The 13,688-nt window shown below is 37.7% G+C and overlaps 1 protein-coding gene across 2 annotated transcripts in view; it reads right to left on the reverse strand.

The window, feature by feature from the left end:
- Nucleotides 1-13,688, reverse strand: part of SPATA20 (spermatogenesis associated 20) — a 51,869-nt gene that overhangs the window by 20,662 nt on the left and 17,519 nt on the right. For both annotated transcript variants that reach the window (XM_081319940.1, XM_081319941.1), the window contains exons 8-12: nt 11,531-11,635; nt 7,567-7,641; nt 6,374-6,586; nt 4,504-4,696; nt 3,333-3,501 (exon numbers count right to left, since the gene is read on the reverse strand). In XM_081319940.1, the coding sequence (XP_081176066.1) occupies nt 3,333-3,501; nt 4,504-4,696; nt 6,374-6,586; nt 7,567-7,641; nt 11,531-11,635 (755 nt within the window). The remainder of the gene's footprint in view (nt 1-3,332; nt 3,502-4,503; nt 4,697-6,373; nt 6,587-7,566; nt 7,642-11,530; nt 11,636-13,688) is intronic.

The following is a 13,688-nucleotide window of genomic DNA, read 5'->3' on the forward strand; positions in this document are numbered from 1 at the left end:
GCAGCATTTTATACAATGTAGGGGGAGGGGTGTAATATCTTTATGTTTGTATAACATACAAATATATGTATGTGTCTATACACACACTCTCTCCCTACTCTTAGACCAGCATCTTCTCCCACCATTCTAATTTATAAAATACTAAAAAATATACACTTTTTTATTCCAGTTTTGCCCTGGATGTTTGGAAAAGACAGCATAGACAGTTCTCAAATTCAATATAAATGTTTTCTACCTTCTTAGATGGAAAATGAAGGATAGCAACCCCCTTTTGAAAACAGTGGTTATCGTATTTTGGAAACAAGGCAAGTGAAGAACCAATATATTTCTCCAAATGTGTGGCCCAAATAAGAAAAATAGTACTTCAGTCTCCCTTGAAGTGATATTAACAAAGGCGAAGAACTTCACCACTGAAATTAACCTGGAAGCAAAATATTTATGCATGAAAAAGTGAGTGCAAATAATTTCAACATCGCCTGTTTGAGCAGGGGCCTGGAGTAGAAGACCTCCAAGGTCCCTTCCAGATCTATTCTATTCTTCTATTCTATTCTATTCTATTCTATTCTATTCTATTCTATTCTATTCTATTCTATTCTATTCTATTCTATTCTATTCTATTCTATTCTATTCTATTCTATTCTATTCTATTCTATTCTATTCTATTCTATTCATAACTTCTTCAGTCTTCCCCTTCTTTGTCTCTTCTCACCATCTTTTCTCCCATCAGCTCAATTTGCTATCTACTTAAGAAAAGTTCATTTTGAGATTTAAAAAGCAGGTGTGGAACTGCTATTATCACAAAGTAGTCAAGCAAATCACCTTTCGTTCCTGATTACCTCTAACTCTGTTGACAGATATGTAATTTGTGTTTGGTCAAGAGAAGAGCCAATTTTAAGATGACATAGCCTGCCAGAAAGTGAGTACTTGCACAACTAGCCAATCTCAGAGAAGTATCTACTGGCTCCTATGAAAAGGCAAGAGGCAGTAAAAGGCCTTATACTGTAGCAGTTTAAACTACAATGTACTCTAGGTTCTTCCACTGTATACCTAATTTTAATCAAAAGGTTTCCGCCTTGGGATGGAATCCTAATTGTCAAGAGGGTCTTATATTGCCTCCAGTGTTATTGGTTACTATTACTCATCCACAGACAAGACACAAAGAAACAAATACAGGTTTATAATGTTTACTCTTCACTATTTAAAACCTCCATTTACTCTCACATAAACATGCCCATTAATATCTACCCAACTTAAAGCATGGCTGGGCAGGCTAGGTTTGAGTTTCCAAGCATTGAAGCAGGACCCCACTATGCACACTCCTTGATCCTCTGGAATGGCTTCATTATCCAATTTTGGCAGTTTTCTCATGACTGGTACTTTTTCACCTCGTCCAGTTCTCATGGAAATTACCTGTTGTTTTGAAAGCAACTTTTGCTATATCTACTTCAAAGCATCATTCTACCTAGACTAAGTAGGCTGCATTCTTCTAGAACAAGGCTTTCTGCCACTCTGGCCTAACCTAAATGGACTTTATATACTCCATCTTTCATACCATCTATTCACATAAATATATGATGCATGTAGTCCTCACTTAACAACTGCCCTATTTAGCGACAATTTGAAGTTATGATGTGTTGAAAAAGTTACTTTGCAACCAATCCTCAGACTTATGATCATTACAGCGTATCTGTGGTCATGTGATCACCATTTGTGTGCTTCATAGATGGATTTCAACAAGTAGAGACAATGGAGAAGCTGGCAGTAAAATTGCAAGTCATGGTCACATTATGTCTTATTTAATGACTGCATTGCTTAGCAACAGTTTCTTGTCCCAATTGTGGCTATTAAGTGAGGACTATCTGTATAAAATCATATTATTAGTATACCACGGCATTATCTATGGTTATCATTATAAGTTAAGCACACTTACTAGTATCAATATGATTATACATGATCAGCATACTCTACAGTTCTGCAATTAAATGTTTCTATCATTTAAATATTGACTCTCCATAGCAGGAGTCCCCAACCCCCAGTCCATGGACTGGCACCAGGCTGTGGCATGCCAGAAACCGGTCTACACAAACAAGAGAAACCCAATCTGCAGGATGCAGGCACGCAAAACCACGCCCCCTCCGGTCCATTAAAAAACCTCTCTCCAAGGAACTGGTCCTTGGTGCCCAAAAGGTTGGGGGCCACTGCTCTATAGTACTTATAAGTGCAATCTGAAAATTGCCATCTGAAATGTAAACTATCCTCTAACAACCTCAGCCAAGAATAGCAGTGTTTCCCTAGTGCAGACATGTCAAACTCGCGACGTCATGTGACATCGCACAACGTATCAGGACGGTTTTGCCATTGCTGGCAATGGGGTGGGTGTGGCTTCTGCACAACGCATCCAGCCCGTGGACCGGCAGTTTGACACCCCTGGCCTAGTGGTAAATGGTTTCCATGAAGAGGCAGTGAGATTGAGTACATGAAGCAGGTTGAGCACATAAGCAAAAGTATTATACTCTCCATTAAGTTATTAAAAAATAAGAACAATAAAAGAACAAGAACAAGAACAAAAAATGATAAATTGCTTATAATTACTAAGGCCAGATGTTGCACTGCTAATTCAAGCTGGTACCAATCCATAGGTACTAATATTAGTGAGAATTTTACCATTTTGTTCTTTAAAATATGATTTGTTTCTCCAGTTTAACTATGGCTATGATATCTGGACTTCCTAATTAGCAGAAAAGTCTTTTGTGCCATCTAAATATCAATTGTAGTTTTCTAACTCAAATAGGTTGTGGATAAAGCCAAGGATCAAGTGAGAGGAAAATACCCAGGCTGGAAACTCCAAATTTCATGTTCATATCTATAATAAGATTGAAATATATATAGGCCACATCTGTCTAGCATGCCCTTAAGAGGTTTTATCTTGCAGGCTTCACTGGTTTCTCCACTCAGCAAAATTCTAGGTCTACCACTCTCCAATACCAACTACCTCTTCTCATCCACACGTCTTTCAATATCACGGAAACAAAAATGCAGTTGCCACGTGTTTGTGTAAGGAAGAAGTCTGCTTGTTTCCAGGCCAGGGTATTTATTCATGCATCCCAGAATAGTTTTGCTTTTAGTTGGCAACAATTCTGCACGGACCCAGGCACAAACCTTTCCCAATGCCTACTAACTAATGCTTTTAACTGGATCCAGGAGGATGAATCAGAACCTGAGCATTTACAGCAGGTGATCTATCCCTGAGGAAAGCCCCATTCATTCTCCCTCGGTCCAAGTTTTCTTCTTGTTGGTGGCACTGCAGTGCTTCGGATTGCCTGCCACTTTACCTGTGGGTCACTGTGTTGCCTTGTCCCGGGTAACAGGTTCTTAGCAGCTTTCCATTGCTGGCATTAAACATGTGGTTTTGCAGGAAGGAAGCTGCACATACAGCTCGGTCAATGTATTCTTTCTTGCCTAAGATGGCTCCACACTGAGCAAAGCCAGAGATCATCAGTCCTAGAAGGCAAATGAGTGGAAGAATGCTCATCTGAATTCATACCCTCAGAATGTTCAGTCTATGTTTCTTTTGACCCTGATAATCATCTCCTCATAATTTAATCAGTTTAAATCATTTCTTCCTTAAAATGGTTCTTTTCACATATGCTGAAGACAGGTAAAAGCAGATTACCATTTATCAAATGCTTCAGTTGCCACATGAGCAGAGCATTATTTTATATACTTTATTTTGCTCCAAATCAGTGATTCGGGCAAAAAGAAGTGGACAGTGTCTTCATCGCTCATGACACAATGATTCACTCACAGAAGTCAGGGCCTGATAAAAATAGTTGCCTGCAAAGATCACCAATCAGTAGGTCTTCGTGGCTCTGAATTGTTTTCCCCTCACTATATTAAAAAATGAACTTAGAAACTTAAATAGATGATTTCTGAAAACTTACCTGTGAATTCTGGAACCATTTGGACAGCATGTGCATTGCCAAGACAGATAGTAAGTTAGCTTGTCTATTAATTTTTCATTATACAGTATGTTCAAGTATCTTCATTTCATAATGGAGAGAAGTGCTCCCTCTATATTTATATAATGTGAAAAACTACAATAACATAAACACCTTCATGGGGTTTTTTTGGTTTGGGGGTTTTTTTTTGCTGCAAGGGAATAGGAAAAAGGTGCTACTGCCCCCTGCTGTCAAAACACTTTCAATAAACAATTCTCCAGATTACTTTTGGCCCGGGAAAAAAAGAGGAAAAGATCAAAAACCAGGAGAAAGAAGGAAAAAAGAAGTAGCTAACTTTAGTGACATTACAAACTATTCTTCTAACACCACAGAAACAGACCTATCAGGCGTAGTAGTGATAACCAAATGAATTCTCTCGAATTGCCGCACAATGGAAGAATTTTACTGCAACAAATATACTGCTCTCCCCTCACAGAAGCCTTCCAAGAGTCAGTGCAGTTTGATAAGGGTGTTACTGAGCTCCACGCAAAAGAACAAACCTCACCATTCCAGGAGGCAAGCATCTTGCTGTCCAGGTGGGGCCGTGGCCGCTGTGTTCGTGCCTTGTATAGTTTCTGTCTACTTTTAACCAGCAATGTCTTCAGCTCTTCCAGCCCCAGTCCAAATCGGGCAGCTGTAAGTTCCAGGGAATATTGCGTTATCAGAACATTTTTTCCTTTTAATTCATTGTGAGGGTCCTGAAATAGAAGATTAGTGTAAGAAAATAAGGAATGCTTCCTTAAGCCTTCACATGGTAGAACTATATAAGGTATGTGGACCTATCAATGGAATATTCTCAGATGGGAAATTTTATTGACATCATCCAATATTTTTCTTTTTTTGTGTTTGTGTGTATATATATATATATATATATGTGTGTGTGTGTGTGTGTGTGTGTGTGTGTGTACGCGCGCGCGCATTATATCACTAAACCTCCCTCCTGTTCGGGGAGGTGCTTGCAACATTTCTTAAATATTCCAAACGTTTTGCCATTTGAAAAAGGTTGAATATTCCTAACTACTTCATCTATCACAACACTGTCATGACTTTATCAAAAACAGTCCTTCCTGGATCTCCTAAATAATTATTCTCTTCTGCCAAAAGACTAAATTACCTATAAAGCCTTTTCACTACTTTGGGAGCATCAAACAGCATCAAATAGTGAAATTCATTTTCAAGTCCAACTTGAACTTTTTAATCAATCAGCACTGCCTTATTTTACCTAGCAACTTTTGTCTGAATTTTTTTTTAAAAAAGAACCCCTTGAATATCTTGCAGCACCACAGAGCTTTCCCCTATCATTTTATTCCTCCCTGGAATGATCCAGTGGGGAATGCAACATTGTCTGAACACTATTTCTGTGAGATCATCTAGATATGTCAATTTCCCTTGATAAGTCACTCCCAGAGCAAAACAAAACAAAACGGATAGCCTCAATGAATTAGCTAAACGCAACATAGCTCAATACAATCAGGACAAAACAAATAAAGCTATCAAATGCATGTCCTAGAAATAAGAAATTTTCATTAGGACCAGCAATTGATCCTGCTGATTTCCCTAAGCCTGTCTTAAGCTAACAATTTCACTGATCTCAAGGCAGGCTATATTTCAAGGCAAGCCTTATTAATGAACAACTCATGGATATAGGTAGTCCTTGTTTAGTGACTGCCTCATTTATCAACCATTCAGTTACAACAGTGATGGAAAAGTAACTTCATGACCAATCCTTGCATTTACAATCTTTGCAGCAAAGAAAAGCTAAGGTAAGACCATAAGCACAGTCATAGTTTCTTTTGGCGATTATTTCATTTCTCGACTGAGTTGACAGTCTCAATTGTGGTTACTAAACGAGGGCAAGACAACTGGACATTTGTTCCAATAAATGAAAGCTTATAGTATCCTATCAGCTTTGAGAAGAATTAGTGATCCTGAATTCTGAGATCTTAGAAAGCTCATTGTCTCATCAGAACTGAGAATCCTGTGCCCAGGAAGACACAGGCACCTGTTGGCTAACACAGAGTTCCTAAACCTTTCCTGCTTTGCAGACCAGTAGGGGGAAAGAGGGAACAGTTCCACGCAAGTGGAGGGCAAGCACACGCATGCAGCTCCATTTGCGCAAGCGGCAAGTAAGCACACCCACTGCTCGGGCAAATATAGTGCATGTGCACACGTTCACCTGCTGCTCGTACAAGTGAGGATGCACGCATGTCCTCGCCCAACACTTTCGCGACCTGGTTCAGAAGGGCTCAAGACCCAGTAGTGGGCCCACAGCCCAGTGGTTGGGAACCCCCGGGCTAACACATGTGTCATCACTAATAAGGGACTCAACTCTCCCACCCTTACAGGCTCTCTGAGCCACCCCTTCCCAACTGTACCTTCATTGGATTCACATTGCCATCTTCCTTCATTCCATAGTGATACATGAAAACATCTGCCACAATTTTTTTCTCTGGGATCCCTTCAACGGGATCTGGCAGGAGCTGTCGAATCTCTTCAGCTGTCCATACGCAAAATGCACCCTCTTGCTTCTTCTCTGATTGGACTGTAGCGTATGAATCAGCATCCTCTGCACTGTAGAAACCCCCTGACTGAAAAACCAAAGAATTAACAATATCGTAGACTTTAATGTACAATCCAATTTTTAAAACGTACATACGAGGTAGTAAGATCTGCCTAAGAAATGGGACTGATTGAAGTCTCCTTTTTCCCCTCCTGAGCCTGCCTAATATACCCATTCCTCATTGAGTAATCAATGGCCAGGTTATTAAGTGAAATGTTTGCTAAATGAGCATGTGATTGACTGAAAGACAGAGAGATGCTGCCATCTCATTTAGATAAAGTTCTCCCATACAGTTATACCACCGTTACACTCACTCAGCATGAATTGTTGTCAGGCATAAGAAATTTGGTTTTAAGCATGTGCTTTGGTCAGAAAAAGATGTTTTTAATTACCATTGCATTTGCAAATGGTTGCTAAGCAAAGTAGTAGCTAAATGATGTCTGCAATAGGCCCAGATATTAGCCTAATCTTCAGAGGCAAAAATAAAGAATGTTGCATGAGGGGGGAAAAACCTAGACATTTTCCTTAAAAACTAGAGGCTTTCTACAGTACTTGTACTTATAATCATGTATAAGTATGAAGAACAAAGTTTAGATACAAAGATTCTTTCACATTTCTGAACTTAAAATTAACACATTCCTAAATAAAGAATCTCTGGTCTAAACCATCAACCTCTACTATACTTTAAAAATTTTGAGTTTTCTGTTCTAAAACATGTCTGCAGAACTGGTGATCCTTAGCTGGGTGAATATAGCACACTTGCCTTGGTTTTGACAACCCATTTTAACCATCAAAAAAAGCAAAGAAAACAGCTGATAACTGGGTAAACTGCCAGTGTTTAGTTTGGTGAACTGCAAGTTGGATAAGTAGGACTGATAATTTTTGAACGTTCATACATTCATAAACTATAGCTCCCAGAAAACCAACCAAACATAGTCTGGCTGCATTTATTCCAGGTGTTGCTGGCAACTCAGCAGCTTATCATCATCTAATATCAGTAAACCTTACATTGTCACTCAGATCTCGAGAAACATAAAGCAGAATGTCTGCTGCCGTGGCTGCAAAGAATTCATCACCAGAAATCTGCATAAAATACAAGAAAACATTATTCCAGAAAAAAATGAAATTGGAAGAACACTATGCAATAATTCTATTCTTGGAATAAACAATGTAAAAAACCAAACTGGAGTAAGAAGAAGTTTTATGCGAAACCATGCAACCACAGGTTGCCTAATATCTAGACCAAAATCTGAAGTTTGAAAAGAAATCATTTACTTGTTGTAAAGTTACACAACTCACACACCCTGAGACAGTCTTTACTATTCCTATTTCACATCTGAGGAATATCTAATAGCCTTACAGCTGTAATATCTCACATTTAATCTTTTAAAATCATTTAAAGTTATACATGATATGGAATCTGGCCAATAAGCATATTTAGAATGTTGAAAAATTGCTGTAGGTTAAAGAGCTTCAAGGAGACAGGGCTTGACTATTCCTAAAACAACTATTAAGGTGGAAAACAACCAGACCCAATATACCCATCTACTAGAAGACAAAGTGATTGTGCCTACTCCTACTCTATTCCTTTATTTTGCTGTTTTACAATTGTCTTTTTGTTTGTTTGTTTCATGGACAAGTAGCAAATTTCCAACAAAGTAATAGGCTGGAATCGCCAATATCCATTTTTGTTTTCTAAGAATACAGCCTATATGGAGCAAAACAAGTAATCTTGGAAAGAAAGATATTGTTAAAGGCCAATGCTTTGCTTTGCAGCTTACCTGCTTCCTTAAAATTAAATACATAAAAGGATCTATTACAAAATTATCTCAGCTTGGGGCAAAATCTGGTGGAAACCATGCTGGGAATCCTAAGTATATAGACAAGCATGCAATCGTTTGCCCAGGTTCCATGAATATAATCTCAAATCCATAGGAATATACTTCACAAATATTACTATTTAAATAAACATAGAAAAGCTTCCTGATTAAATCCAGTTCTAAAATTCAGCCAAATAAAGATTCTTGTTAATTTCACAGTTGGAAATCTTTTTTTGAACTCCATCTGGGGAACCTGATAATGACCAATTGAAATCAGAGTAGGGGAAAGAAAAATGGCTTAGCCTTTAAGCTCTCTTCTCTAGTCATAGTCATTTCAGCCATAATTCTACCCCCAAAATTCTAATGAAAAGTGTCATATGTACAATCATTGGATGGATATCCAGCCTACTTGTCTCAAAAGAGCTATCACACAACTTTCAATTAAAATTCATCAATACAACAGCATTATATCAATATTTATTTATTTATTTGTTGCAGGAGTTACTCTGTGGTAAGATGGGAGACCAATACATTTTACAAATAAATATACAAGCAATTAAAAGATCATTATTTTCTGCTGATATCAATAATGTGGAAAACAGACATTTTGATAAAGAACTCCAAATTATTATAAACTTCTCTACTTCCATCCTTCACCACAGTAATATGTTCCCATATTTATCTGATCAGCTGACAATAAGGAAAAGTGAGCCGGATGCTTAGGCCTCTGCAGACTATGAAGAGTGGACCTGAGAACTATACAGTCCATAGGTTTTCCATAGTATCAGAGTATAAATATATTAAAATATTAGTATTTCTTAGCCCTTAATGAAACACAGTTGTAAACTGATATCAACTTACACAAGAGTTATGCCTCAATTTCTGTTTCCCCACAAAAGCTGAGTGAATAACAAAAATACAGCTGTTCAGAAGATTTTAATGGAACATCTTTGGTACACCTTTTATGGGAGATTATTTTGCAAAAAAAAGTACTGCTACAGGAAAAGGCCTTGGGTTCTATATAAACAAACAGTAATTGGTTGCAGACCCAACTTGAGGTATACGATGTAAACCACAAAAGACAGAACATTTGTGAAATGACATTGCCATTTTCATTTGAAATGAGGAATAGTCAGCTTTCAAAACTATCGCTCTTGTAATTATAAGCAGCATGAAGTAAAAACAAAAAAGCAAAAATCCCCTTCAGTGCATATTATAATGTCATGGTGATGCATGGATTTGAAACCTGATGACTCCAATTTATTTTTTTTAAATCTAAACAAATGCAAGTACTGTCATATATTTGATATATCCTCTAGTACAATTCTAATATCTGTTTTTAAAGCATTTCAGGATTTCTCACAGGATCTTACAACTCAAGCACATTTTTATTTGTAGATATTTGCATTGCTTCAAGAGAATGCTAGAATTAATATAGGATGTTTTTGAAAAGTAAACTAATTATGAAGGACAAATAGAATCTGTAAAGAGACTTTGAAGAACAAAGGGATATCATATAATTATGTCGGTTCTCTTGGAAACCTAAAAAAACAATAGGTATCCTGCCATGCTGTTAACATAAAGTGAAGAATGAAAGCTCTATATACTGCTAAAACTGATTTCTATAAACTTTTAATGGGGCAAAATAATGCACCATAGGACAAAACCTTTTGAACCAAAGTATCTCAAATGAGCTAATTTATGGAAATTGTTCAAAATTCAGTATTTATTATTACAACAATATCACAAAGCAGTTTACAACATAATACAAAATGTCATAAAACATTTCCTGTGCTCATGTTTGACTGTGCTATGCAGTTCAGCATGGGTTAAACTGTTGATGTCATAATATAAAATGTCATAAAACATTTCCTGTGCTGATGTTTGTCCTATACAATTCAACATGGACTATTTTTAAGGCAGATACATATCTGAATGTATCCCAACTTCTCCAGTTGGAGAAAAAAAAAGCACATTAAAAGCTCTATCATTATTCAAGGCTTCAAAGAAACTGGTAAGGAAATATCTCTGAAAAAATGATCCATTGGGGCACGGGCTGTCTTGTATCATTTAATTCTGATTTAGTTTCTCTTTGGATGAAAAACAATCCTCCTCTATCACTGCCTTTGATTATAAAATCCATTGTGATAGTGGATGGACACATTTATGACACTTGGAAATCACATGTGAAAAATAATATTGGAAGTGTTGGGCACTGTAAGGTACTAACACCCCAAAATTTTGTAAGAGGTAATTTTGGCTGGAGTACTAAGGAAATTCATTTAGTCGCAGAACTTGTCTGCCATAGAGATAGTGCAATAGTCTCCAAATCAGTGAACTGCTTTTGGGTTTTTTTCCCTCCTCTCAACAATGCTAGGTAAATATTCTGTAATGTTCCAAGTGATACATCTAAATGTTGCTTTTGGTTTTCATATCACACTTGGGGTGCCATAATTATTGCTAAAAATAATGGCAATAAGAAACAATGGTGGCATAGGGAAGCTGTATCAGCAGTATCAGCATTCCCTTTAGTTGTCATTGATGTCATTAAAGGAACAAAAGGAAGAAGAAATCTTTCTTCTGTTTTATCTGTACCTGAATAAATGAATTCTGTATGCAAGAACTGAAGTAAAGAAATAAAATGTCAGTCTACAATATTTTCTTCTTGCCTCATCCTCCTCTTTTTGCCCTATAATTCATGGTTATCTCCATGTTCACTCAGCAATAAGTGGAGAATGACCTGTAACATTAAAAAGGATTCAAGAACTCACCCTAGTCATTAACAATAACATATTCTCGTTCAAATATCAAAGACTAATTTGAATCTCAACTGCTGTTCCAGATCCAAGGAAATATACTTTCCCCAAGATAGATCAACTCTGTCACATTGAACAGTAGGTTTTCTATACACACCAATAGTTCCACAAAGATATGGCTACTAGGCATCATAAGATTTATTCCTGGGTAAAACTGTAACTTTCACTTTGCCATTCATCTAAATCAGCAAGAAAGAAACAAAGGTAATGAAAATTACCCAACTTTTTTTCTCCCAGGCACCATTACAATTTGCTTTCTAACTCATATAAACAAAGTGAATTCATTGGTTCTTTTGGGCCTTAATATGCTGGCCAAAAGATTTTGCTAAGGAATACCTGAAATGCCTTGGCATAAACTGCTGCCAGCTGACCCTGATCATACAGCATTTTTTCAAAGTGAGGGACATGCCAACGTTGGTCAGTAGAGTAGCGATGAAACCCCTGCAGAAGAATTGGGGATAGGGGGATGGAGAAAAATCTTTTCGTTATTTTTGCCATGTAAGAACTAGGATTCAATCTTCTACCTAGGCAGTACAAAATAGGAAGATGAATAATTTTGAGAGTTAACTGATCAGGCCAACAATTTCAATGGTCACCAAATGATCATGATCATTTGGTGGATAAGTAGCCTAATGATAATATGAAACTGCCAGTGCAAGTCAGTCACATCACAATCTGCAATGATTTAACTCATTCACAGAACATAAATATCTACTAGCCAATACATTGGATGGAAATAGAACAGTAAAAGCATAGTAAATGTTGGATTTGGCAAACCACGATGTGATGACTGGCATAAGCAGTAAAAGTTCCAGGAAACAAACTTCTTCATTTTCTGCTTATCTTTCTAGACTCTGCCATTTCAGCAAAGCATATATTCTATTTCCAAATCAATCATCTAAAAGTCATATCTCATAAATGTTAAAAGCCTGGACTGATAGAGTGGCTGGAAAAGGGGATGGGAGAAGAGATTTTTTTAAAAAGACTATCCTAGACAGGTTATTTCCTGAATCATACTGTAAAGCTATTTTTAAAGATCTCCATGGACAAAGTGAATATTGCCACAGAAATCAATAAAAACGATTTTAATACAACCAGGTAAGAGCATATTAGTTCATTCACATACTAAAATGATCTATTACAGGAGTCCTCACAGTGTGGGTTCAACTATTAACATTGGATTAACAATGGATTACTGCCTTGTCATGGCGAAGGGGCTTGCGTAATTCAATGAAGCTATGAGCTATGCCGTGCAGGGCCACCCAAGATGGACAGGTCATAGCAGAGAGTTCTGACAAAACGTGATCCACTGGAGAAGGAAATGGCAACCCACTCCAGTATCTTTGCCATGAAAACCCTATGGACAATACAAAAAGGCAAAGCGATATGATGCTGGAAGATGAGCCCCTCAGGTCGGAAGGTGTCCAATATGCTACTGGGGAAGAGCAGAGGGCTAGTACTAGTAGCGCCAGAAAGAATGAAGCGACTGGGCCAAAGCCGAAAGGACGCTCAGCTATGGATGTACGGTATATGGTGGTAAAAGGAAAGTCCGATGCTGCAAAGATTTTTTCTCCATAGGAACCTGCAATGTAAGATCCATGAATCAAGGCAAGTTGGACATGATCAAACAAGAGATGACAAGACTGACCATCGACATCTTAGGAATCAGCAAACTAAAATGGACAGGAATGGGTGAATTTAATTCAGATGACCATCAGGTATACTACTGCGGGCAAGAATCCCTCAGAAGAAATGGAGTAGACTTCATAGTCAATAAAAGAGTAGGAAAAGCAATACTGGGATACAATCCCCAAAATGACAGAATGATCTCAGTTAGAATCCAAGGCAAACCATTCAATATCACAGTAGTCCAAGTCTATGTCCCAACCACCAGTGCTGAAGAGGATGAAATTGACCGGTTCCATGAAGCCCTACAGCACCTTATAGAACTAACACCCAAAAATGATGTCCTTATCATCATGGGGGATTGGAATGCTAAAGTAGGAAGCCAAAAGATAACCGGAGTAACAGGCAAGTTTGGCCTTGGAGTACAAAATGAAGCAGGGCACAGGCTGATAGAATTTTGTCAAGAGAATACAATGGTCATAGCAAACACTCTTTTCCAATAACCCAAGAGACGGCTCTACAAATGGACATCACCAGACGGTCAACACAGAAATCAGATTGACTATGTGCTCTGCAGCCAAAGATGGAGAAGCTCTATACAGTCAGTAAAAACAAGACCAGGAGCTGACTGTGGCTCAGACCATGAGCTCCTCATTGCAAAGTTTAGGCTTAAACTGAAGAAAGTAGGGGAAAGCACTAGGCCACTCAGGTATGAATTAAATCATATCCCTGTTGAATATACAGTAGAGGTGACAAATAGATTTAAGGAATTAGATCTGATAGACAGAGTGCCTGAAGAACTATGGACGGATGTTCGAAACATTGTACAAGAGGTAGCAACTAAAACCATCCCAAAGAAAAAAAAATG

Source organism: Vipera berus (assembly GCF_964194415.1).
Source record: "Vipera berus genome assembly, chromosome: 2".
Classification (NCBI taxonomy): domain Eukaryota; kingdom Metazoa; phylum Chordata; class Lepidosauria; order Squamata; family Viperidae; genus Vipera; species Vipera berus.